The sequence below is a fragment of the Vulpes vulpes genome, chromosome 11 (assembly GCF_048418805.1).
Source record: "Vulpes vulpes isolate BD-2025 chromosome 11, VulVul3, whole genome shotgun sequence".
Taxonomy (NCBI): domain Eukaryota; kingdom Metazoa; phylum Chordata; class Mammalia; order Carnivora; family Canidae; genus Vulpes; species Vulpes vulpes.
Genome location: NC_132790.1, coordinates 7,048,009 through 7,075,027, shown reverse-complemented (window position 1 = coordinate 7,075,027; position 27,019 = coordinate 7,048,009). Strand labels below are relative to the sequence as shown.

The 27,019-nt window shown below is 47.2% G+C and overlaps 1 protein-coding gene across 2 annotated transcripts in view; it reads left to right on the top strand.

Moving 5' to 3' along the window:
- Nucleotides 1-2,514: 2,514 nt before the first annotated feature.
- The window catches only part of NELL1 (neural EGFL like 1), an 805,991-nt gene continuing 781,486 nt past the window's right edge, over nucleotides 2,515-27,019 (top strand). The window contains exons 1-2 of one of the 2 annotated variants that reach the window (XM_072725392.1): nucleotides 2,515-2,733; nucleotides 10,800-10,928. In XM_072725392.1, coding sequence (XP_072581493.1) covers nucleotides 2,679-2,733; nucleotides 10,800-10,928 — 184 coding nt within the window. In that variant the 5' untranslated portion in view covers nucleotides 2,515-2,678. The remainder of the gene's footprint in view (nucleotides 2,734-10,799; nucleotides 10,929-27,019) is intronic. The other variant, XM_072725393.1, reaches the window with a different exon arrangement.

The window sequence follows — 27,019 nt, the reverse complement described above, 5'->3', positions numbered from 1 at the left end:
GCCCGATTTCAAATTGGGTTGTCTATTTGTAATAGTTTCTTAATAGATACAAGTCTCCATCAGGTATATAACTTGCAATTTGCCCTCCTGTTCTATGGGTTGTCTTTTCACTTCCTCTGGTGTCCTCTGAAGCACAAATGTTTCCAATTTTGATGATGTGGTCATATTATATTTAAGACACCTTATGGGCAGTCGGGGGTATGAGCCTGGGGTTCAAAGGAGAGACTGGGGCTGGGGATACACATTTGAGAGTCATCCATGTATAGACGGTATTAAGAGCCATGGGGCTCGATGAGAACACCGAAGGGTGAGTGTGGCTGGAAGAGAAGGGGGCTGACACTTAAACGGGTCAGGAAGGAGAGGCAGAGGGACGATCAAAGGAAGCTCCTGGCTCCTAACCGAGAAGGAAGCTCTTCAGAAGGGCAGTGTGGACTTGGGGTATGGCATCGGGTAAACCCAGTCTCATTGCTTCCTCCATTGAGCACAGGTCCCATTGCAATATCCCAACATCAAGCACCTACAGGGCCGTGTGGTCCCATCCTTGCCACGACAGAAATTTGCGGGGCCTATTCTGTGGAAGTCACCTTAGCCAAAGGGGTCTCCACACTCAGACTCTCCACTCAAGAAATGCACTTACAGGAGGAGATTGAAGTACTTAGTTATCTGGGAAGATTTATGACCTTGTTGATATTAACTCCTGTTACTGTTAATGGATGTGATGCTGCAAAGCTTTGACGGAACATATGTCTTGCTTTATTTTTTTAATGGGACACGCTATCAGCCCCGTCCCACAGGACCAACCAATTACAGAGACTTCAAGATAGAGAGCGCTAGAGGTCTTCCCCAGGCCACCTTTTCCCTTCTGGGGTCACTGTGACTTCTAGGGATTCCAGGATTTCTGAGATCAAGAAAAGGGCTTTTGAAACACCAAAGTTCAAGACCAGTACAGGCTGCTCCTGTTGAGGTGTATTTAAGAGCTGCCGGGGAGGGAGGGGCCGTAGCTCTCACAACACAACACGCTTTGTGAGTATTCTCATTGGCAAAGCCCAACAAAACTCGAGGAATCCTATTTTCTGCAAGATGTGTGATTTCGGTGGTGGCTTTAAGTGTAACATGCTCCAGGTGGAAGGGAAAGATTCCCGGCTCTGTAATGAAAACACGGAGTCAAGGCAGACGGATCCCCACTGGGCTTGAGTTGAATCCCAGAAGAGTGGGGGAATCAGTTTAGCCTTGACCTCAGTTTACCTCTTCATCTTTCACCTCAACTTCTAGAGGGCCCAATACACTTCTTTGTTCGCTTCCCTTTGCTCGCTTCCTCAGCCATCAAGAGCTTGAATTTACCTCTTGTTCACTTTTTTTTTCATCTGCCAAGGGACCACAACGTAAAGGGCCAACTGGGACAGTGCCTTGCATACAGAAATATCCAGAAAAATAGGGCAGAGATCAGAAGCGCATGGAGATAGAAGCTTCTGTCTTAATAAGCAGTGCTGCTAATTTGGTGACCTTCAGTGGGGTCTCCTGGGGACCCAGTTATGTAGGGGTTAGAAACATGGGAAGTGAGAGAAGGTGCCAGAAGTGAGAAGGGCAGGTCCTTATCAGTGAGGAGGATTCTGAGACGTTGGAACTGGTTTCCAGGAGATGAGGGAGGGCTGTAGAGACGTTTCCCTTTCCTCCCCTGGGATTGCAAACATTAAAGGGGGGGGGGGGGGGGCTGGGCTTAGGGAGGGGAGCCCAGTGCGAGCAAGTGCAGGAGCTTTAAATCCCCGTGGGGCTCACTTGCCATAAATCAGAGGTTCTAGCATCTCTGATTTCCCGACTCTGCATCCCGGTTACAAACAGCAGTCCTGGATGGGAGTGCGACAGAACCGGGACATCTTCATAGGGAAGCCCGGGGGGGGGGGGGGGGGGGGGGGGGGGGGGGGGGGGGGGCCGGAGGAGGGTCTCAGAGCAGGGAGAGGACTTCTCTCCTCTTGCCCACAACAAAGTCTAACTTTTCTCCCCAGGGAACAGTGTTGGGGTGGGGGTGGGGGCACGAGGGTCCCAGAGGAACTACTGGGGGGGGGGGGGGAGTAGGGCTTTCGGCACCACCATCAAGTCACTGAGAAAATGGTCAGGAACTTCCCCTATGTGGCAGCATTTGCCCTGCAGAACCGGAAGGTCCGCAGACTCCCCGCGGTACCCGGGGAGGGGCCGCCCGAGGCGGGCGCACGGGGCGCAGGTGGGGGCGTCGCCGGGGTCTGCCTCGCGGCCGCGCGTCCCGAGACTCGGGCTCCGGGGGTTGGGGGGGCTCCTGCTCCCGCGGCCCCAGCCGGAGGGCGCGACCCCCCCGCGGCGCGCACCTGCCCCCCCCCGCCCCGCGGCGCGCACCTGCCCGGCCCCCTCCCCGCGGCGCGCACCTGCCGGCCCCCCCCGCCCCCCGCTCCGAGGCGGGCGCAGCCGCAGCCGCAGGGGGGCCGGGCCGGGCCGGGGGGCGGGGCGGGGCGGGGCGGGGCGGGCGGGGCTGGGGGCGGGGCGGCCGGGCCTCCGAGCGGGGCGCGATCCCCGAGCGCAGCGCCCGCGCCGCCTCCCGCCTCCCGCCTCCCGCCTCCCGCCTCGCGCCTCCCCCGCCGCCCGCCGGCAAGTTTGGCGGCTCCAGTCTCCCGGCCCGCGCGCCCCGGTTGGCGCGGACCCGCGGAGCGATGCCGGGGGCCGTGCTCCTCGCCGTGTGGTTCTGCGTGTGCGCCGCCCGGACAGGTGAGCGCGGCCGGCCCCGGGCTCCAGCTCCGCGCGGGGCGGGCGAGGGCGGCGCAGGGCGGCGCAGGGCGGCGGGCCCCGGGGGCGGGGGTCCGGGCTGCGGGTGCCCGGGGAGCCCCCACCTCGCAGACGCGGCCCCGCCGACGCGGGAGTGAGGGGCGCGGCCGAGCCGGTCTCCCTCCCTGCCGCTGCCGGGCACCAGCTCCGGGGGGAAGCCGCGGCGGCCCGGGCGCGCGAGCCCCGCACCCCGCAACTTGCGGGATGAGCTGCAGCCGCGGTGCGGGCGCGGGGCGGGGCGGGGAGACCGAGCGCTTGCGGCCGGAGGGCAGGGCGCGGGGCAGCGCGGGGCGAGGGCGCGGGGCAGGGCGCAGGGTGAGGGCGCAGGATGCGGAGCAGGGCTGCGGGGCGCGGGCAGGGCTGCGGGGCAGGGCGCCGGGTGAGGGCGCAGGGTGTGGGGCAGGGCTGCGGGGCAGGGCGGTGGAGCGAGGGGTGCGGGGCGCGGGCAGGGCGCGGGCAGGGCTGCGGGGCGAGGGGTGCGGGGCGCGGGGTGCGGGCAGGGCGCCGGCAGGGCTGCGGGGCAGGGCGCAGGGTGAGGGCGCAGGGTGAGGATGCGGAGCAGGGCTGCGGGGCGCGGGGCGAGGGCGCGGGGCAGGGCGGTGGAGCGAGGGCTGCGGGGTGCGGGCAGGGCGCCGGCAGGGCTGCGGGGCAGGGCGCAGGGTGAGGGCGCAGGGTGAGGATGCGGAGCAGGGCTGCGGGGCGCGGGGTGCGGGCAGGGCTATGGGGCAGGGCGCGGGGTGCGGGCAGGGCTGCGGGGCAGGGCGCAGGGTGAGGGCGCAGGGTGCGGGGCAGGGCTGCGGGGCGCGGGCAGGGCTGCGGGTCCCCGCGGGATCCGTGGTGTCCCGGTCCCCTCGCCGCCCATCCCGGGGGAACTCCCGCGCGTCCTCTCCCCTGCACCGCGTCGGCGAGGGCCGAGGGAACAACAGTCGGGGAGTCGGCGCGGAGCGGATCCGGGGCGTCTGCGGAAGCTCGCAGCCCGGTGTCTCCCGCTGTAACCGCGGGCGGTGGTCGTGGCGCGGGGACTCGGGTAACTGGTAATTCGCGAAGTCGCGGCTCGGTCCCGCCTCGGGAGGCGCAGTAGTGAGGCCGCGGAGCACGCCCTGCCCTCCGCTCCCCCGCCCGCCCGCAGACCCCACATGTCTTGGGGTTCGGAGACCAGTCCCCGCCGTCTCCTCCGCGTCCAGCAGTAGAGGTGGGGAGGGGGCACGGCAGGGCGAAGGTGCAGCCCCCCGCACCCTGGTTCCCGGGCCAGCCCGCCCTAGGACGCGCTGCCGACTTTGCACCCCGGGACCGGCGGGGGGTCACCCCTCCCTCTCTCTTTCCCTCTTTTGCCCCCGCATTTCCCCTCTCTGGAGGCAGAGGCTCCTTCCCAGGCCCGGCGGCGAGCTCGGGAGAGGGCTGGGGAGGTGCCGCGCCTGGATTACCGAAAGTTCCCTCCGCCTGCGCCCCAGGGGCCCCTCTTAGGCCGGCGGCCGCCCGAGGACCCGAAGTTGGGTGTCTCCGAGGTTCCTGCTGGTCTTTTCCATTTACCCGGCTCTGAGAGGGTGGCGGCTGTGCCTTTGCTTAATGGAAGAGGGACGGGTGTGGGCTTCTCCAGGGACAAAAGGACCCCCCCCCCCCCCCCCCCCCCGCCCCGGGCTTCCCAAGGCTGCGGAGACGCTCCGTCCAGGCTAGGACACCTGCTCCTTGGGTCCTGGGCTTTGGAAACCAGGAGCGCAGGGGAAGAAATGCGCCCCCAGAGGATCAGGTCGGGCGAGGCTGGTGCAGAAGCGGGGGGGCCAGTCCCGTGCGCGAGGAGCAGGTGCTGGTGGGCATCTCAACCGAGGAACGGGAGAGAGAGAAACTGGACCGGGGAGGGGGCAGCTTATTGGTCATTGCACATCCTCAGGTGCACATCCTTCCCACCGGAGTGCCCTGATCCTCTGTGCTCATTAGTTCTTTGCAAAGTGGGCGCAAAGTGCCCCCATCCGGAATGGACCGGGTCTCCAGGGTGCATTGCTCTTGGACACAATCCTTTCCGCTTCCCCACGACAACCCCCTTTAACCATTGTGAAAATTCTGTTATGGGGAAGATTTATTCATGCATTTCTTCACTCATTCAACAAACAGCCTACCGACCGCCTTGCTGGGTGCTGGGATTGCTTAGGCCCTGAGGAAAGGACTTGGTCCTCGACTTCCAGGAACTTAAAGCTTAGCTGAGAATCTAGGTAGAAACTGGAAAACGTTTTGTCTCCTTACAGCCTGGGGGTGGGGTGGGGGGAGGGGGTATGGTGTAGGGGAGGAGGGAGTATAAGAAGTTTCAATGAAAGCCATACAGAGGAGAAATGGTAGGAAGGAATTTGAGGGAGGGGAGGTTGGTGGTCAGGGAGGGCTTTTGAATTGGGAGGTGACGTTTGAGAGTGGTGTTTTGAAGGCTTTACAGGGAGTTTTCCAGGTGGGCAAAGTGGGGAAAGCATTCCAGGGGAGCATTCCAGGGGGAGGGCACAGCCTGTGCACAGGCTTGGGGGGGGGCATTGTCAAGTCTGCCCTATTGGTTGTGGCAGTTGTGAGGAAGCTTGGGTTTTCCGTGCCACTTGGCACTTCTTGCACACCAGAGGCCACACACATTTCTTCTACAGAAATTCTCAGAAGAACCAGGATGACGGGAGGGGGGTTGGAATTGTATCTCCAGTCCTTCACTTAAAATTTCTTGTCTCTTGAAGGGGTGTGATCAGCAGTTTTCTGGGGGCAGCCGCTTTGATGGGCCCAGGAAGCGTCATCATCCCTGAATCAAACATCCATCCTCTTTGGTGGCAGAGGCTGGCTCCTGATTAGTTTATCAGGATCCAAACAGCCGCTTGGAAAGTTTATTTGTCAAGTGGGACAGTTGTTGTCTGGGCTGTTAACAGTCCAAAATGAAGTAAACATGTGGTTCACTTAGCGAGCTGCTCAGATATCGCCGCCTTTTAATGGAAATGAATAGATGATATCAGGCCCAGTTTAATTAAAGCAGCGCTGCAGTGCAGTAGCAGTTACATATGAAAAGATCCAATGATAGGTGTCACAGGAAGCTGCTTAAATTGCTCATTGTTCGGGGAACTTGTTTTAGAGGGTAAAATGGAATCAAGATAGGAGGTGCTGTTCTCTAGCGCTTGTTATTTCTGGGTGAAAAATGATTTCTGGGATTTTCAGGTGCATCCCTACCGAGGAAAATGTAGAAAGCTTCAGTATTAGCGGGGATAGGGTATTACGTCCACGAGTTTTCTCCGATGGCTTGGCTGTGTGCATAACACAAAATTCCCTTTCCCGTTGGTTTTGGTCACCAGGGCCAGCGCGGTGGTGGTGGTGGAGGTGGTGGTGGAGGTGATTGGGGTCGGGTTTGGGGTGTGGGGAGCCCCTGGGGCCCCTTTTGCTGCCTTTTGCTGCCACCTGCTGGAAAGGAGAGCTTTTCTTCTCGAAGCACTTCTAGGCTATTCATGAACTCTGACATCATAGAGCTGTGAACGGAGCCCCCAGCCTGCAGTGATTATATGCAACGTGTGGCTAACTTAAACAGGCATGGAACGTAGTCTTCAAGGGTATTGTTTTGGGGGATCTTTGCAGGAGTCTAGGGGTCCGAATCTGATCAACTGGTTGTGACATCCTGCTGTTATATGAGGTCTTGGAGCATCTCCTCGGCGTCCGATTCCTCTGTGTTGACCAGAGGAAAACAGCTGCCATCACGGACAGTGAGCTGGATTAGATTTTTGAAGTGAGCCAGGCCCAGGAGGATTTGCTCGGGAGCTTACGCTCAGGACCCTGAAGGTGGACTGTATGGTCTTTGGGCCTGAGCACTTCCCAGGCAGGACTGTGGGGGTGGCTGGCAGGAGCAGGTGTCCTGGGAGATTAGGGTGGAGGTTTGGAATCCCAGAACCAGGCCTCAAGTGCCTCTCTCATGGTGGTGACATGCTGCCTTCCAGGTTTTGAAAGGATGTTTCTTCCCCAGAAGCTTTTTATCCTGCTTAATTCCAATTCCCAGCTTCAGCCCTTTGTAGAGCATTTGTGGCCAAAGTAGAGAACTTTCCTTGGAAAGGGCAGGAGCTCCATGCTTGGAAAGAAGCAGAAGCATTAAAAAAATTATTTTTATGGAACCAATGCTCTCATAGTACATGAGGTTCAGGAGAGGCCGTGAAATGCTACCTTATTAATAGATTTTCTGATTCCCTAGGTGGTGTGTAAAGTGCTATCTTTTACACATCCTGCTATTGGCGCTCGGCATTTCCATCCTGAAAGGAGACCAATTAAAGGGAGAGAGGAAAAGCGTATCTGGAAGCCTAATTGATTTCTCTTGTTCTGTTTTTATGAGATGTTTTCATGACAAGAGCAATACAGTGACCTTAAAACCAGGGAATCCCTTCACTTGTGGGCTGTTAGGAGGAGGAAGGAGCATAGACTTAATATTTAGATTTCCCAAAGCACGGCCAGAGTGAGAAGCCCTTCTAGGTCATTGGGGCATGTGGAGGGTTTGGGAGGAAGGGGGACATCCGAACATTTGTACAGTTCCAGTGGAGTTGAGGACCCGGGAGCCGTCTTATGAAAGACAGATGCTGCAGAGCCCAGCTGGGCACCACATGTGTGCTGGGAGTGTTCACACAGTTATCACCAACACCTTATGAGGCTGGGAGGTGGGCATGATCATCGTCATTTTACAGATGAGGGAGCTGAAGCTCAGAGAAGTGGGGTTATTTTTCCAAGAGTTAGTAGGGGAAGAGACAGGACTGAAACTGCCTCTTGGTTTAGTGTCGTTTCCACAACCCTTTGTGGATTGAGTGTGCTGTGTTCTCATTTGGGGACGGGGATCCAAGTGCACCAGTGGGGTGTCCTGCTAGTTCTACAGAATCTGCCTGGGTGCCTTTTAGGCTTGTCTAGTGGAGGGGCTCCTAGTCTGGGAGCGTTTTAAGGATGGCCATTATAGTGGGTCTCGAGTCCCCCCCTCCGGTCAACCACTGCCACGATAATGTTGCATAATAAACCATCCAGAACTCAGTAGCTTAACACGTTAAGTTTGGTTCACGTGTCTATAGGTTGTCCTGTTCTCGGCTCATCTAGGTCAGGTTTGGCTGGGCATGGTGCCTAACTCAAGCTGGGTGTCTGCTCCATGTGTCTGAGTCTCCTTGGACCCAGTGGACCAGTAGGGCCATGTTCTTTTCATCGTGATGCAGAGGTACAAGAGAACAAGCCCTACCTCACGAGCATGTTCAGGCCTCGGCTTGTGGATCATTGCTAACATCCGAAGCGTCCCAGTGACCCAAAGAAGTTACAGGGTGAGGCTCAAAGTCAAAGGATTCAGAGGTTTGCTTTCACTCTAGTGAAAGGAACTGCAAAGCCATGCGGCAAAGGGTATGGATCTGGGAGGGGTAAAGATTTGAATCCAATAATTCAGTCAACCACAGTTTTTAAAGAACGTTTCCTTGGCCCGAATGCCATCCTGTCATCTTGCGGTATCCCTAGATGTACTTGTCGCTTGGAGGTCATTGTGCCATTGTGCACTCACTCAGCAGTGACTTAGGTCCTAAATTCAGGGCGTGCGGGATGTCAGCCCCTGGGCGAGGCACTGGGGCTACAGGCACACTCTCTTCTTGTGTCCAGCTAAGGGCACGTTCCCCAGGTCACTTTCCAAATTCCTAGCCAGAGAAAGACCAGCCCGGAGGTCCTCTGAGATCACTCATGATTTAATTTCTGCCATATAGGTGTACAACACTGTAGATCAAACTGAAATATTAGTTCTTTTCCTGCCTTTTCAAGGTGATCACAGAACTGCTGATATCTGAGCTCACTCGGAGAAAAACATCACCAGTCTCAGCCAGAGGCTCCTGGTGCCCTGCCTCGGGCTCATAAACAGCCATTGGCTCAGTCCTTCCTTGCACAGAGTAGGTGTTCGATCAGGCCTTTGTGAACGGAGTGTGTGAGGGATGAGCAGTGAGATCACCACGTAACGTAGGGGCATGGCCTCCTCCCCTTCCTCTTCAGCACACACCTGAAGCCCTCCAGCGATTTCCTATTGCAATTATTATAATACCCATCTCCTTGCTGTGGTTCAAAAGGCGGGGTCTCCTCTACGGCCTCCTTTTCTAGCCCTCGCTCCGGCCCATGCTGCGCCAGCCACACTAGCCTTTTCTCTGTTCCCCGGACATGCTGAACATGCCGAGTCTGTCCCTGGCTTACAGTGTGCTATTCTCTATCCTGGGAAAGCTGTCCCCCCCCCCCCCCCATCTTGCCACTGCCAGCCCCTGCAGGCATTCAGCTTTCAGCTCAAAGGGACCTTTCCGGACTGTCCTTTCTAAAGCCCCACCCACGTTGCTCTGTATTCCATTACTCTGTTTTATTTTCTGCACAGCATTTATTGCCATCTCAAATTCTCTTATCTGCTTATTTATTTTTTTACCTCCTCTTCACTGTACCCCAGGCATGATGTATGCTCTACGAGGACATCTCCAGGGCCAGCAAAGTGTGTTACACTGTAAGCACTCAGTAATACCTGTTGAAAAGGTACCGCGGGAATGAATGAATGCAGAACGGATGGAAGGAAGACTTGTCCTTGAGTGAACTGGTCTCATAGCTGGCTGCATTGGGAAGGGGGGAACGGAGCCTTTAGGTCAGAAGACAAGGAGAAACCCGGACAGAAACCAAGAATGCAACTCTTGCACTGCGCCTTCAGCTTAACCCTTTGCCTTGGTGATGACAGGTGACAGCTCCAAGGAGCCGTCCTGGCCCCAACTTCTGTTGCTATAGCAGCTCCCGTTTTCCTCACAGCAAAAGAGTAGGGAGAGGGGAGATTACCCACACCTGTGGGGTAACGGGGGAAGGTGGGGGGACAGGTGAGGTTGTAATGGCTCATGATGCCCTGATGAACGTTCACTCAGTGTCTCTGGGACAAGTTGGGTTTCCAGATCGTGCCTCGGCGACTGCATTACCATCCTCCAGAGGTTGACAGCTGTTGCTGATTAAAACATTTCTGACTGTGCAATCAGAGTCGCGCTACTGAGATGTTCGGTGTGGATGGCAGCTGCCTTTATGAATGGCTTACCCACTGTCCCTCACGGTGATCTCTAGCCTTATTAGTACATATCGGTGGGAGTCCCTTTGCAATCACGAGTGTGTCACTGCACAGATTGTCCCCTGGGGGACAGACAGCCTTAGGCATTTGCTTTTCTTACATAGGGCCATCTAAGCCCAGGCTCTCCAGCCGAGATGTCAGGGAATTTAACTTTCTGTTCAGGAATCCCTTGGATGGAATATACATCTGTCGTTTCCCTTTACTTGGCTAGCCCTCGGCCACCCTTCTCCAGCAGGGACAGGAGCCCTCTGGGTTGCCCTCCCCTGTATCACAGTGGTTGAGTCTGATGAAGAGGTGCTTACTGGTGATGGTGGTGTCAGGTTTTGCGACTGTGTCAGGTGGAAGAGGTGGGATCCGGGCCACTGTCCTGATCCACAGTCCCCAGATCTGAAAAAGTTCAGAAGCCCAAAGTTTCTTCATAACTCACAGTAATGGCAAAAGCTACCCTGAGTTGGACTCATTTCCTGGTGAAACTTAACCTCAAGTGACCTGAGGCTGTGTGTAGTCTTTGTTTAGCCAGCTAGAGGACAGCATCACCCTTCCTGCATCAGAAATACTGTATTTGATTGTGGAGTACTGATTCAGACTTCGTTTAGGGTGTTACCTAAAATGTAATGTAGAGGGCATATTACCTCTCCAACATGTGATACGTTCTGAATCTGCAACACATTTGGCCTTGAGGGTTTTGGATAAGGGATCATCAATCCATAATGAGTGGGGAGTGAGGGTGAGGGAGGGGACAGAGAACCTACAACATCACTGAGGCCATGCAGCAAAGAGTTGTTCTCCGTTTCCACTGCAGACGGTAGCATCTCCACGGACTCATTACTGGCTTCCTTGCATTCCCTGCTACTCCTGGCCTTAATAATTTCTGTTCGGTATTGCTGCTTGCAGTCTGTGTTTGAAGCCAAGACAGCTGTTTGTTTCTTTCCAGTGGTGGGCTTTGGGACGGACCCTGACCTGCAGATGGATATTATCACTGAGCTCGACCTCGTGAACATCTCCCTTGGAGTCACTCAAGTGTCTGGACTGCACAATGCCAGCAAAGCATACGTGTTTCAAGGTAAGGCACTTCCTCCTTTGCATGGAGGCGGAACTTGGGGAGGAGGATCTGTCTGGGGAGTGCTCATGTGGTGTGTGTTTGTCAGAGGATCGTCTCCATTATTTCTCTTGTGTCACTGTCATAAGGTATGTTCAGAAATATCAAGAGTGTTCAGATAATCGAGGGGTGTTCTGAGGGTGGGAGGGGGGCACCAGAGGCATGGTTGTGAAATATTTGGTTTGGCGATGAAATATTTCCTTGGGTGTTTTGGTGGGGATCTAAAGTTCAGTGAAGTTGCAAAGCTCTTGGAAGCTATTGGCCAGCCATATTATTTTTATAGGACATGTCTTCAACTATTATCTATATCTTTACCTGCACTATAGCTACACCTGTTTTTTTTTTACACCTATTCTTTTTCACATATTTATCTCTCCTATTTAACATGAGCACAGAGGGCGTTTTGTGGCTGCCTTCTCCTAGGGGTGTAGCTTACTTGGTTCTCAAATAATCAAAGGAGTGTAGTGTGCTTTTTTTTTTTTTTTAAAGATTTTATTTATTTATTCATGAGGGACACAGAGAGAGAGAGAGGCAGAGACACAGGCAGAGGGAGAAGCAGGCTCCATGCAGAGAGCCTGATGTGGGGCTTGATCCCGGGCCTCTGGGATCATACCTTGGGCTGAAGGCAGGTGCTAAGCCGCTGAGCCACTCAGGGATCCCCTGTAGCGTGCTTCTTAAAAGCTCAGCTGCCTGAGGTCAAATTCCAACACTACCACTTACTGGCTTTGAGACTTTGGGCAGTCCCTTAGCCTAACTGTGCCTGTGTCCTCATCTAGAATACTAGTACCTGCTTCATGGGGCCGTTATAGGGATTAGAGGAGTTAATCCAATGAAGTGGTTAAAACCGTGTCTGATACATGAAGTAGATCCTCAGTAAGTACTAGCTGTGAATATGGGACTTGTGCTGTGTACCACGCAACATGCTCACAGTAGGATTCCCTGTAAGAGTAAACAAGATAGGTGCAGCCCGTTCTAAACTATGATGAGAGAAAGTCATTACACAAGGAATGATTGGGTCACGATTGCTGTCCTTACTATGAAGGGGATGTGTGGGCTGCCATAAAGAGTAGTAGAGGGTGATCTGATTTCACCGGGGTGGAGCGTCAGGTAAAGGTTACCCTGAAAATTGATGTGTCAGCCAAGACTTGAAAAATGAATAGAAAGCCTGGTGTAGGGGAGGGTGGGAGTTCTGAACACTCTGGGCAAGGAGGAGACTATGAATGAAGGTCTTAAGGCAGAAGCCAATAGAAAGGTGTCTGGTGCAGTGAAAGGGTGGTGAGGGGCTGGAGAGGCAGGCAGGGGCTGGGTTGCATTGGGCCCTGTAGGCGGAGCTGATACCTAGCTGATATCAGGGGTTTAGAGTCACTGATGATGTATGGCCAGTCTCCATTCCCATAGGTGGGAGGCCATGTATGCTAGTTAACGAATTTAACTCTTATCCCCATTTGTGGCCCCGGGTTAGTGGTCTTGTACTTCATTCTCAGCGCAGCAGGGGCCTTGGCAGAGGTTGCTGCAGGGGAGTGTCCTGATGAGGTATGACCACCGGGCAGTTTGGGTACTCTTCTGTGGAAACTTCTGGCAGCGTTCTTTTAACTCAGCCTTTTGTGAAGACAGCAAAAGGATTATTTTAGAATGGCTGGACCAATATTACGAGATGAGATTCACATATTTACTAGAGATAGAACTTAGGCCTTGTTAATGGTATAGAATGAATCTACAGGTATTATATGATGATATCTACCCACAGCATGGATGTGTTAATTTCCATTTACTCTTACTAAGGCATTGGTGAGGTTCCTAAGCGCTGGGCAGGGTTAAGAGAATCCAGATGGAATTGCCATATTTTTTTGCCTCGTACGAGGTCTGCTCAGTTCCTGTTGAGAGGTCATGCTTCATGAGGGCGGAAGTCATCTCTGTTTAGATACATCCCTACATCCCTAGAACCAGGTACCATGCATGGCATGTAGTAGGTGACAAACACACATGTTGAATTGAATTAAAATTTCCTCTGTCTGATGTGCTCCATGAAAGGCTTGTTGCCTGCTTTACTCACTATTCAGTCACTTATTAATCCATGAGCGTGAGCTTCTTTGGTAAGACTTCTTTTTTTTTTTTTTTTTTAAGATTTTGTTTATTTATCATGAGAGACACAGAGAGAGAGGCAGAGACACAGGCAGAGGGAGAAGCAGGCTCCCTGTGGGGAGCCCGATGTGGTACTTGATCCCTGGACCCATATCATGCCCGAGCTGAAGGGAGACCCTCCACTGCTGAGCCACCCAGGTGTCCCTTTGGCAAGAACTCTGTTAGTTTGTGTGTCCTTTGCTTTGGAAACTACCTCTGCGCTGTCTAGCAGGCTCCAGCCATGGGGAGTGATTTTCAGCTTCTTTAATGGTAAGAGTAACTTCATTATGGGAGGTTGACCGAGGAGGACTTTCCCTTAAGAACCCTTGTGATTACATTGGGCCTACCCAGGTAATCCAGCATAATCCTTCCACCTCAAGATCTGTAATTTAATCACATGCTAAAATCCCTTTTGCCATGTAAGGTAACATATTTACAAGTTCTGGCAATTAGGACATGGACATCTTTGGGGAGCCTTTACTTTGCTTACCACACCACACACCTTTTAGTTGCCAAAGATTCATGTCTAGGATGCCTGGGTGGCTCAGTGGTTGGGTGTCTGCCTTGGGCTCAGGGCATGATCTCCGGTCAGGGTATCAAGTCCCGCATCGGGCTCCCTGTGGGGAGCCTGCTTTTCCCTCTTTCTATGTCTCTGCCTCTCTGTGTCTCTCATGAATAAATAAATAAATAAATAAATAAATAAATAAATAAATAAATAAATCTTTAAAAACAAAACAAAACCCCCCCCCCCCAAGATTCATGTCTGTCCCATATGCAAAATACATTTACGTTGTCTTAATATTCTCCCAAAGTCTCAACCCATTACGGCATCAGCTCAATGGCCAAAATCTTATCCAGTCTCATCATCTGAAAAATTCCAAATTTGATTATCTAAATAATCTAAATCAGGTATGACTGTGACTCTTGAGTATCATACATTTGGGGCAAAACTCTCCATCTGTGGATCTGTGGCAAGTAGGAAACAGGTCATCTGCTTCCCAAATACAATGGAGAGGCAGGTGTAGGATGCCTGTGATCGACAGTCCTGTTAATGGAAAGGAAATAGGAAGAAGAAAGGGGCTGCCAATCCCAGGAAATTTTGAAATCCAGCAGGGCAAACTCACAGAGTTTCAGGGTCTGGGAAAAGTGTCCTGTGGTCCTTGGCTCTGCCTTCTGGGCCCACGACCCATACCTTTGAGTAATTCTTCCTTTTTCTGGCAGAGTAGTGTGTGTTTGCAGTCAAGTAGTTTTACCAGCCTGTTGCCGCCTGTAGAGTTTTGAAAGTCTGTCACTTTTCCTCATTCCATCCTCTTTCAGTCCAAGTTGGCAGTGTTTCTGCTCGTATAACATTTTCAGGAAACTTTAGGGTATCCTGTCCATTGGACAAGAGGCTCCACCACCGATCTTCCTGAGATAGCCCTGTCTCGGTGCCTCACCTCGCGGACATGGCTGGTGGCATCCGTGAGTCACATACCTGATCTCCTCAAAGATCCCTCTGTGTGATTGAATCTATTGAACTTTTGACCCTTCAGAGCTACTAGCAAAAAGTTGTTCAGCTACACCTGTGGTGTTCACCCCAGAGCAGAATTTCCTGACAGAGAGTCTCCTAATGTTTTTTGTCTTTTGCGGTCCCAGTAGGCTGAGACTTCTTCCATTCCTCAGGGCCTCGTTTCTTTGCTTGTCAGCTCCTCTTCCCAACCATCTCTCTCTTTCCTCTCATCTTTTGCTCTAAGCATCAAGGAGAAACGACTGTGCCTTCAACACTTGGGCTTGGAAATCTCCTAAATGTCCAAGTTCGTCTGTTACAACTTTTGCTTTCCGTATTACTCTAGGACACAAGTCAGCTAAGCTTTCTGCTTCCATGTAACAAGGACCCTGTGTCTTCCGGTTTCCATTTCCTTTTTAGCCCTTACCAGAAGCATTTTTTTTAAAAGAAATTTTATTTATTTATTTATAAGAGATACACAGAGAGAGGGAGAGACACAGAGAGAGAGGCAGAGACACAGGTAGAGGGAGAAGCAGGCTTCCTGTGGGGAGCCCAATGTGGGACTCGATCCTGTGTCTCTAGGATCACACTCTGGGCTGAAGGCGGCGCTAACCCGCTAAGCCCCTGGGGCTGCCCATAAGCAGAATTTTTAATGTTCATGTTTCTACTAATGGTCCGTTCATGGTGATTTAAGTACTCCCTACGATAATATAGATTTTTCTCTGCAGAGTCTTTAACATTCATATTTCCATCCTGGTCTGTTCATGGCAATCTAGGGTTTCTCTGTGCTCCCCTCAATTTTTTTAGCCCCTGCTCATTATTCAGTGCCAGAACCACTTCTGCATTTTTAGTTATTTGTTACAGTAGCATCCCACTTCCCGGTGCCATCACTGCCACAGTTGTTGCTGTAACAGATTGCCATAAATTTAGTAACTTGAAACAAGACAAATTTATTAGCTTATAGTTCTGGAGATAAGAAGTCAAAAATGAATTTTAGGGGGCTAAAATCAAGGTGTCAGCAGAGCTGTGTTCCTTCTCGAGTCTTTACAGGTATTTAGACCATTTATATTTAATGTCATTATTGATATGTTTATATTTAAATATATCCATATGGTATTTGTTTTCTACTTTCCCATGTATTCTTTCTTCCATTTTCCCACTTTTTGGCTTCTTTCGGATTAATTGAAGTTTTAAAGATTATTCCATTTAATTTCCTTTGCTGGCTTATTAGCTATGACTCTGTTTCATTGTTTTAGTGGTTGCTTTAGGCTTTCTGGTATACATGATTAAATTATTACAATCTACCTTTCAGTGAGATATACAGTGTCATGTATATTATAAGAACATTTCCATAGTTTACTTTTCTCCTGGTCATCGATCTGTCATCACACACTTTACTTCCCATATGGCATTGTGTTTTAAATTTAATTAGTTATCTTTTGAATAGATTTAGATAACCAGAAACTCAATCACATATTTAACCATGTAATTACTATTTTCTATGTTTTTTAGTCTGTTGTGTGGATTCTTATTTCCATCTGGTATTGTTTTCATCCTGTCTGAGGGACTTCCTTTAATATTTCTTTTTTTTTTAAGAGTTTGTTTATGAGAGAGAGAGAGAGAGAGAGAGAGAGAGAGAGAGAGAGAGACAGGCTCCATGCAGGAAGCCCTATGCAGGACTTGATCCTGGGACCCCAAGATCACGACCTGAGCCAAAGACAGACGCTCAACCACTGAGCCACTCAGGCGTCCCCTCCTTTAACATTTCTTATAAAGCAAGTGATGAATTCTTTTGGATTTTGTATGTCTGAAAAAGTATTTTGTTTTCATCTTTGAAGGATATTTTTGCTGGGTGTAGAATACTGGGTTGACCATTCTTTTTCCTTCAGTACTTTAAAGATCTTGATTCACTGTCTTCTCACTTACATTGTTTCCAACAGGAATCTATGTCACTCTGTCTTTGTTCCTTTGTAGGTAATTTTCTGTCTTCTGATTTTAAAACTCACTTTGTCATTGATTTTGAGCAATTTGATTATGATGTACTTCAGTGTGGTCTTCTTTATGTTTTTTTTTTTTTTCCTGTGTGAGCTCTCTTGCACTTCATCAAATTTGAAAAAAATTTGGCCATTATATCTTTAAATATTTTTCCTGTCCCCATCTCTCTTCTTTAGGGATTCCAATTACGTGTATGTTAGGCAGCTTAATGTTGTTCCACAGTTTACTGATACTCTGTTCATTTCAAAAATTATAGTTCACTTTTCTCTCTGTATTATTTTTGATAGTGTCTATTGCCATACTTTCAAGTTCACTGAACTTTTCTTCTGTAGTGTCTGCTATTAGCATCATTTAGTGTTTTTTTTTAAATGTCACTTATTATAGTTTTATCTCTGTAAATTTAGTTTTGACTCTTTAAAAAAATATTCCACGTCTCCATTTAACTCTTTGAATAGATGGAACTTACAGTACTTGTTTTATTTATTTTCTATTTTTTTAAAGATTTATTCATTCATCATGAGAGATGGAGAGAGAGAGAGAGCGCACCACAGGCAGAGGGAGAAGCAGGCTCCCCACAGGAGCCCAATGCAGTACTCGATCCCAGATCCCAGGATCATGACCCGAGCCAATGGCAACCACCCAACTGCTGAGCCACCCAGATGTCCCACAATAATTGTTTTAATGTCCTTGACCACTAATTCTAGCATTTGTATCAGTGCTGGGTTAATTTTGATTGATTAATTTTTCTCCTCCTCACTACTTTGTTGCATACCTGGTAATTTTTGATTGAATGCCAGACATTGTCATTTTACCTTGTTTAGTGCTGGCTATTTTTGTATTCTTATAAATATTCATGGTATTTTTCTAGGACACAGTTAAGTTACTGGGAAACCATTTGATTTCTTTGGATCTTACATTTAAGGTTTCTTAGCCCAAAGCAGTGCTAGTGATAATAGCTAGAGTAAAGCTAATTATTTCCCATCACTGAGGCAAGACCTTTGGTGTGCTCTACCCAATTCCCTATGAAGTGAGAGATTTCAGCTTAAGTGGGGAATAGGTAGTATTCTCAGAACTGTATGTATATTGAGCACTGTTACCTTTTGGGTGGTGGTTCTTTGATTTTGGGTAGTTTTCTCATATGCCTGTAATTCACTGGGTGCTGATCTTGAGAGAGATCTGTATGTTTTTCTTTCTGCTGTTGTCTCCTCTCATGTATACTGACCTGTGAAATCTAAGTGCCTTGGTCTCCCCCTCACTCTCTGCTTCCTCATCTAGCCCAGGGAGGTTGTTGGGCTCTGCCTGAGTTCTTCCTCTGACATAGCTTGGGACCTCTCTTTTAGAGCAGTAGCTTGGGTAATTGTAGGGCTCCTTTCTATTGTTTTCCATTTCTCTCTCTTTTTTAAAGATTTTATTTATTCATTCACGAGAGACACAGAGAGAGAGAGAGGCAGAGACACAGGCAGAGGGAGAAGCAGGCTTCATGCAGGAAGCCTGACATGGGACTCGATCCCGGGTCTCCAGGATCAGGCCCTGGACCAAAGGTGGCACTAAACCACTGAGCCACCCAGGCTGCCCCTGTTTTCCGTTTCTCAAGGATTGCTGCCCTTCAGTGACTGATATCCAGTGTCTTAAAAACTGCTGTTTCATTGAATATTCATTTTAAATTTAAATTCAGATTAATTAGAATTCAAAATTAAAAATTTATTTCCTCACCCACACTAGCCATATTTCAAGTGCTCAATTACTGTATGTGGCTAGGGGTTCCTCTATTGAACTGTGCAGGTCTAGGGAGGCTCTGAGATTTTCCTGTTTTACCATACTACATTTAATATGGGCAAGCTACAAAAGCCTATCTTTCAGTATTAATACATGATAGCAACTAGCAAGGTACTTAAGCTCACTGTCTCAGGGTACTTCCATTTACTCATTGATACAACAGTAGTATCTGCTGTATTTGGTTGTAGTGAGGATGAAGTAAATTATATATAAAGTGCCATACCTGTACTCAGTACATGGTGAACTTGCATTAGATGTGAGTTCATACATTTTTAAATAATAGGGTATAACTTTGGCCTTCTTCCCCTATGTGTATGATCTGTCTTGTGTGTTATTAGTGTCATATTTTAACCTGTAGAGGTAGATGGGATGGTGGGAAAAGCAGAGGATTGGGGATGGGGGTGAAAATTAGGGTTCAAGACTTTAAATGTAATATAGTTGTATCATCTTCCCTACAACCACCTAAGGTAAGTACTTTGATTGCCCCATTTTATCAATAAGTAAATGAAATTACCTTGAGGGAGCACTTAGTGGTGCCAGTGGATATGCCACTTAATGTTCTCAAGTGTCAGATTCCTCATCTGGAAATGGGAAGAATGCACAGACTGGGCATAAGAATTAAATGACAGTGCATGAAAAGGTACTCTAAAAAGCGTAAAGGGTAAAAAAAATTCATTATTCTTTCCTTCATTTGTTTTTATTCCTTCTCATATTTTACTATCCTAAGTCCAGTTCTGAGTCGATGTATGTTAAAGGAGTGAAGACCTTCATTTCAATGTTAGCCTATTAATAATATCGATGAATTTAAGTAGAAAGCTTACTTAAGTGGAAACACTCCTGGACTACCAACTCCAAAGCCTGATAGGTTTTATTTTGGAGCTAGCCAGCCTTTTAAGGTTGTCTTTGTCACTGCTCTCCTTGTATAGTACAGAGAATTGAACAAGTAAGATTTTTATTCACTTCTTACTTGAAACAAATTATATTTTATTAGGAGCTGGGGCTGGGGCAGAGAGAATGAATGGCCATGTGAGACTGGCATAGATATTGTCTAAGCTGAAAAGCATCCTAAATACCAGCTTTAGATTTTCAAAAATCATTTTGGAAAATCTCTGCATTGCCTTGAAAGGGACTCAGGGAAGATCTGAGGGTTTGGAACTGTACTTCTCCCTGACTGACAGTGTCTTGGTGTTAAGTAGTTGGGAGGATGTATCTGTCCATTGGTGTCTCATTTATAAAAGTGAATTAGAATATGCATGAGCACAGATTCTTTAATGTGTTGCTTTTTTTTCCCCTTATGCCAGTAAAATGCTACCTTTCAGGAGTTCTATTTTAGAAGTTTCTAAAGGAAAAAAAAATAGTATCTTTCAAGTAGCATGTTTTACGTGACAAAATAGAACAAAGGCTAATGTGGGATACTTCAGGAAGATTGAGGCTTCTGGTACCTATGGCATTCTAGGATTTATGCTAAAAGTTGTGGGAGACACAGATGAATAAGGCAAAGATCTTGACCCCAGTGAGGTTATAGCCTAGAAGGGTAAACACAGAATGCCCTTAGACACTCTGACATAGAGGGGAAGAGAACTGGCTTTGTCGTGTATTATAAAGTCCCGAGTATGTTGAAGGAAAAGTTCTCACTGGATGACTCAGGGAAGGCTTCTTAGAGGAGGTGGCACCTGAAGCAGCCCCTGAGAAATGGACAAGAATTAAATATATAGTTTCTAGGTCATAGGAGCACCGCTCTTGTGTAATCATTTTCACGAAACAGTACTTGAAGCTTGAGTTATAGCTCTGAATGCTTAGAAAATCTGAGCAAGATGGAGTTGCCCAAAGGGTCTGTTTAATGTTGATCTTCCACATTTTCTGCCACCCACTATTGCCCAAGTCTGAATTGTTTTTTCTGTTGATTGGATGCGCCTAGTCACTAATTACCTCTGGGAGCATTTACAAGTCAACCTCACTTTGAGTGGAGTGATTTAGTAGAACTTTGCATTTAATCAGTTAGTGGAGTGAGTCAATTCACATACCAGCATCTCCCAAATATAGGTATTTTTTTTGCTCTTGCCAAAATAAAACTCAAGCAAGCTGTGGGAGTGGGGCGAGTTTTGAAGTTCCTCTCTGGGAAAATTAACACCTGCACTGCATATTCTGGAAAATCATTCACTGGCTGTGTGACTAAATGTATATTGTAGAGAAAATAATTTCCCAAGTATGCACATTTCTAACATCTGCGCTAAAACCTATTTTCTCAGTCATGCCCCCTTTCCCATCAAATAATACATTGAGGAGAGCAGAGATGGAGAGAAACAGCAGAGAATGTAAAAAGAGAATAATTCTTTTAGAAACTACTATGTATATGTACCAATTCCATACTAACGTACTGACCTTGGGTAAATTACTTTACCTCTTGGAATGTTTTTCCTCTCAGGACATCGGGTAATAGTGGGAATGTCTACAATAGAAGGTATTTTTAAGGGTTAATTTAAATAATATAAATTCATTGTAAGCAATAGAAAATTAAACATCACTTACTATTATTATTAGTAAGAGTTCAGCAAGTATACATTTTTTCGTTAAATATTTAGCAGGTCCCTACAACTATGTGCTAGGCACTTTCAAGTATAAGGAATATAGCAGTAAGCCAATCAAAGTCTGGCTCTTATGGGGAAACAGACAATAAGCAAATAAGTATAAAGTAAGTTCAGATATCTTTATTTTTTTAAGTTCAGATAACTTTAAACAATTTATGCATTTTTAAAAAGATTTTATTTATTTATTTGAGAGAGACTGAGAGCATGAAGCCGGGGGGAGGAGTAGAGGACGAGGGAGAGGGACAACTAGCCTTTCTTCTGAGCAGGAAGCCAGCGGCTGTGGGACTTGATCCTAGGACTTTGGGATCATGATGTGAGCTGATGTGAGCTGAAGGCAGATGCTTAACTGACTGAGCCACCCAGGTGCCCTCAATTTATGCATTTAAATTCAGGAAACTATTTCTGTTTTGCTTTCGTCCAAAGAGTATTTGCAGTTACCTACTGTACTTAATTCCTAATGAGGATGGATAACTGTTATCTGAACTGGATTTTTTTTAAAGGAGGATTATCTCTACTCCTAAAGTTTTTTTTTTTTTCAAGATTTTATTTATTTATTCATGAGAGACAGAGAGACAGAGAGAGAGAGAGAGGCAGAGACACAGGCAGAGGGAGAAGCAGGCTCCTTGCAGGGAGCCTGACAGGGAACTCGATCCCGGGTCTCCAGGATCACGCCCTGGGTTGAAGGCGGCGCTAAACCGCTGAACCCCCCGGGCTGCCCATCAACTCCTAAAGTTTGTTTTTAATCCTTCTTCCAGCACTCTTACTGTTGTACTATTTTTCTTATCTATCATACAGATAAAGAAACAAGATCTAGAAAGTTCTAGGAACTCATCAATAGTGACAGACATAGGATTTGAACTCGGGAGTCTACACCTGCAGAATCTGTGTCTCAGCCCCACTCCACCTTCTGCTTTTTTCCCCCTAATGCATGAGAGCAGGAATGAATAAATAAGTGCAATGTGATAAAGATACAGCTTCTCTTAAGAGAAACCAAAGGACATCTGCCAAAATATCTCTTGGCAGGTATTGTAAATCAACTGGGGCAGATGGTTGTGTTATCAGTTGGTGAATTCCATTAATAGAATGTTATGATTCTTTCATTTGGAGGGGCCTGCTGAATACCTGCAGATGAATACCTGGTAATCTGTTTGGAAGCCCATAGAAAACATGCACGAAAATCAGAATTAACCATGGGGCTGTACTTTAATATGTGTCTGTTTAAAATGTAGTCTCTGTGGCCTCTTGACCAGGGTTTTCTTGAGAGAGCATTGTGGGAGAATTAGATGAGCATTGATTGCAGTGCTCTTTGATGAATGCTGTGATTCCTAATTGGAATTTATTTTAACATATTGGGACTAAATTCTTTTAGTGTGGGAACACAACTCCAAAATTAGAATGTAAATCAGTGGAAAAACAAGATTTGATATGCAAATATTTTATTTAAATACAACTTTTCATGGATGCAGCCAGTGCATGAAGTGGAGCCAAGATGTACTGATGCGCTAGGCTGGCTCAGTCCTCCTGCTTTTACATCGTGTTAAAAAATAAGGCGGACATAATGCCTGGCAGGACGGCGTTGCAGAGTAGAAATAGGACCATGTGCTTGGGGAAACAGGTTCTAGGATGGCTCTTTCACTTGACTGCTGGGTGTATTCACTTCTCTGAGCCTTCGGTCTTTAAAGTCATACAATTTTTAAAATTTGACAAGGAGTTATTCCACAAAACAAAAGAAAAATACATATAAGCCCAAAGGATAACATAAGCAGCAATGCTGTCACTGTCCCCCAGAATCAGCAAATGCTAACATTTTGTCATATTTGCTTACAGTCTTATAAACAATTACAGAATAAGTTCAAGTCTCTATGTTCTCCTTGCAGTTCCTTTCTTCTCTCAGCCTCCCTGAAGGCCGTCACTAACAGAGTTGCTGAATACGCAGATGTGTGGATGTGTGTGCACCTGTGTGTGTATAACCACATTTATATGTGTCCATATACAAGAATATAATAGGGAGGGCATGTACAGTGGCCCAATGTAGAGCCTTGGGACCAGACTGCTTAGATTGAAATCCCAGCTCTGACTCTTTCTAGCTGCGTAATTTTGGGCAAGTTCTTTCACTTCTCTTTAGCTTATTTTTTTCCCCATGTGTGATTCAGGGATAATAAAGCATCTATCTCACAGGATTGTTCTCTCGATTAAGTGAGTTGATTCATATAATGTGTTAGAATTTATTGGGCTCTTAGTAAACATTCAGTAAATGGTTACTACTTTGTGTGGTTAAAAATTATATAATTGGCATCACACAGTATGTTTCTTTTTGAAACTTATGTCGCTCACCATTATCCTTTCGAGGACATAAAGATCTAGTTCATCAGTTTGAACTGCTGCAGAACACCTCAGTGCATTTATCCCTTTGCCTATTGATGGAACCGTGGCTTGGTTCCGATTTCTGACAAACAGTATTTCATGTGCATTTTTGTGCATGCCTCCTTGCCCATGGTCTTAAATTCTTAATATATGTACCTTTCCATAGAGAGGATTCTTTAAGGGAATCCTTAATTGTCCAACAAACCATTAGTCCAGTCCTGTGGTTGGTTACCTCCAATGATGGAGATAACACTATATCATGAGGCAGCTCACATTATTTTTGGGCTACTCTGTCAGAAATAATATAAAGGAAGACAGATTTTGGCTTCATGCAATGCCCTTCTGTTGCTCCCACCTGAATCACTCTAGTCACATTGGCCACCTTTTGGTTCCATGAGCGCACTAAGGGTTTCCCTGACCCTTGCCATCATTTCTCCTTGCAAAAGGCCTGGAAGGCCTTGTTCCTGTACTTTCTATACCTGGCTCTTACTCTTAAATGTCACTTTCTTAATGAGACCTTCTCCTACCTCCTTACCTGTGAGGGTCCCCTGTTTTGTCATCAGTCACCACTTCCTGGTGTTTGGTCCTTCAGAGTTCTCACCGTAAATTGAAATGATGCAGTTCTTTTTCTTTCCTTTAACTTTGTCTCTTTGTCAGGTCACTCTGTGTCTCTACTTGTTTTCTGTTCTAAATCAGTACCCGGCACAGTGCCAATGCCTGGCACTTAGAGCTGGCACTCAAGAAAGATTTGCTCAGGTCGAGGCACCTGCCACCACTAAGTAAGTCTATACTCCCTTCCCATGAGAGAGCTTCTCCGAGATTTGCAGGCAGCTAAGGTCTTCTCTTCCATCCTTACTTTCCTCAGGCTAAACATTTTTGCTTGATTACTTGAGCAGTGGGACAACATTTTGAATTCCCGCATTGTTTTTTTTTTCTCATTTGAATACCTGGCTGTTTGTCTGTGTTCCTAATGATGCTTGATGTCTTGAGCTGAACACGGTGCGTCCACTGTAACTTATTGTCGGCCAAGACCTCAAGGCGTTTGTTTGTTTGTTATTTTCACTTACAACTGCTGACCTCTCAGTTCCCCCTTCTTGATCTTTGCGGTTGGTTTTTTGGATTCATGTTTATGTCCTTATGTTCATTGCCATTAGATTTTATTACTCTCTATCAAGGGAGAGGGCTGGATTAAATCACCAAGGTCACTTGCAGCTCTTCAAAATGGAATTGGGAGGGGCACCTGGGTGGCTCAGTGATTGAATGTCTGTTTTTGGCTCAGATGGTGATGCCAGAGTCCTGGGATCGAGTCCTGATTCGGGCTCCCTGCGTGGAGCCTGCCTCTCCCTCTGCCTGTGTCTCTGCCTCTCTGTATCTCTCATGAATAAATAAATAAAATCTTTAAAAAATGGAATTGGTTCTTTCAGAATAGCATTGTCCAGTAGAACTTTATGCGATGATGGAAATCTTCTGTATCTGCACTGCCCAGTGCCATAGCCACAAGCCATATGTGGCTATTGAGCACCCAAATTATGGCTACTGTAAGTGAGAAACTGAATTTTAAATTTTATTTAATTTTGAGCATTTTCAAGTTAAGTACCATATATGGTTAGTAGTGACTATATTGGACAGCATAGTTCTGGAGAAAAACTTTCAGAATTTTAAAAGATGAGATGGTATGTATAGCATATATGGAAAAATCAACGTGGGGATGGAATGGCCTGATAAGGGTCAGGATTCATTTACTCAGTCATTGGTCTTTATTTAATAGATTTTTTCTTTTTTAATTTTTTCACTGAGCATCAGTAGTGTGCTAGGCACAAGACTAGGTGCTAGAGATTCAGCTGTGAAGAAGACAGTCTTAGCTCCTGCTCTCAAAGGACTTTCTATCCGGTGCAGTGTGGTCCTCAGCCCTGGTTTCATATTAGAACCACTTGGGAAACTTTAAGAAATCGTGATGCTGAGGATCAACCTTTAAGAGATTACAATCCACTTACAAAATAAGTAAGTCATGGGATGAAAAGTACAGCATCGGGAATATAGTCAATAATATGTGATAACTTTGTATGGTGACAAATGGTAACTTCCACTTCCGGTGAACATGGCATAACATAGAGAACTGTCGAATCACTAAGTTGTACATTTGAAACTAATATAACATTATATGTCAACTATACTTAAAAAATAGAGACTATGATTTATTTGATCTAATAGGGGACCCACATTAGACTTTGATAGACTTATAAAAAAAATCCACTGGGGAACCTAATTGGTAGTCAGGGCTCAGAATCTCTGGTCTAGGGTTAAAGTCAGTACCTTTCTTGAGAAATAACAGAAGAGAGAATCCTATTTAAAGTTCCACTTTGATGGGGAGGTTTCCTGTGTATTTCAAAGTCTCCCACTTGATACCCACTTGACATGACCCAATCCCCCCTCCCCCAAAAAGAAAGCCATTAGCTACCTGAAACGTGGTGGTCCATGAAATGAATTACATGGTCTTATTTGTTGGATAATAGTGTCAAACTTGCAAATATATCCTCAAGCTGTGAACTCTGTCTTCTTGCAAAATGTTATTATTAGTCTTCAAACTGGGTTTCTTTGCCTGGTGCCTTTTTTTTTTTTTAAATCTATAGTTCTGGTCAGTTGTTCAGATTCTAGAACTTGAGGCTGAACTCAGCCCGCATGGGCTGAGAAGAGTGAGGAGCCACATGTTGACAGGGTAGAAAGAATGTTGGCCTGGAACCTTTAAGGAGGAGGAAATTTATGGTATAGTCAGGGGTTTGCTGTGGCTAATAACAGCTAGAACTGGTTTCCCTCTCCATGTTCTTCATGGAACTCATGGGGCTTCTGGAAGAGGCTGACACAGCATCCTTTATGTAGAGCACTGCTGCTTGGAGGGAAAAGAGAGCATGATAAAGCATGAGCTGACTTTTAAAACTTCTGCCTGGGAGCATATTACTGTCGCTCAAAGCAAGTTCCATGACCAAGTAGGGACGTGACCTTCCCCTGGGAACAGCAGTAAATATTTGTGAACAATGCTACAGTTTATTACAGTCTTCCCTTCTCATCCCAGATATTTGGTTCAGAATCCTTTTGGCTCCCAAACGCACTTATCCCCGCTGCCTGTCCTAGGGAGACCACATAGAAGTCCTGTCTAGTCATGGCACCAGAGTCAAAGTCTAGGATCCTGTGATGGTCTTTATATCAGATATTCATTTGGCTCCTCTTGCTTCAGATATGCATGAACAAAAAAGGCAAATTATTTGCTTCCCATATACCCAGTATATAATGTTAGATCAGGGCTAGAATAACTTACATAAATACTTTTTTTTGGGAAGGGGAAGAATGGGAGATATATAATTATAACAATTTGGGGATTTAATGGGGGAGATGTTATAAAAGTCTTTTATCTTAGGAATTGGGCATCTCCTTTTGTTCTCTGGAAGTTGATCTCTGGTCCAATGTCTTCCATGGCTCTTGGTTTCACTTTGTTGGGACCTCTCCTTGGTGGCTGAAAAACGGTCGGCCCACTTCTTCCCCATAGAAGGTTGGGGACCAAATGTTGTTTTGTTCTTAAATAGTCATTGTTTCTTAGTTGAAGGTAGTGTGGTTCGTTGGCTGTAAAACTAGAATAAAACTTAGTCATATTTGTCATTGATTTAATTCCAGTCAGCGCTGTGTACCAAGGGCCACATTCACAGTGAATTCTGATTACATTAAGCCTATCA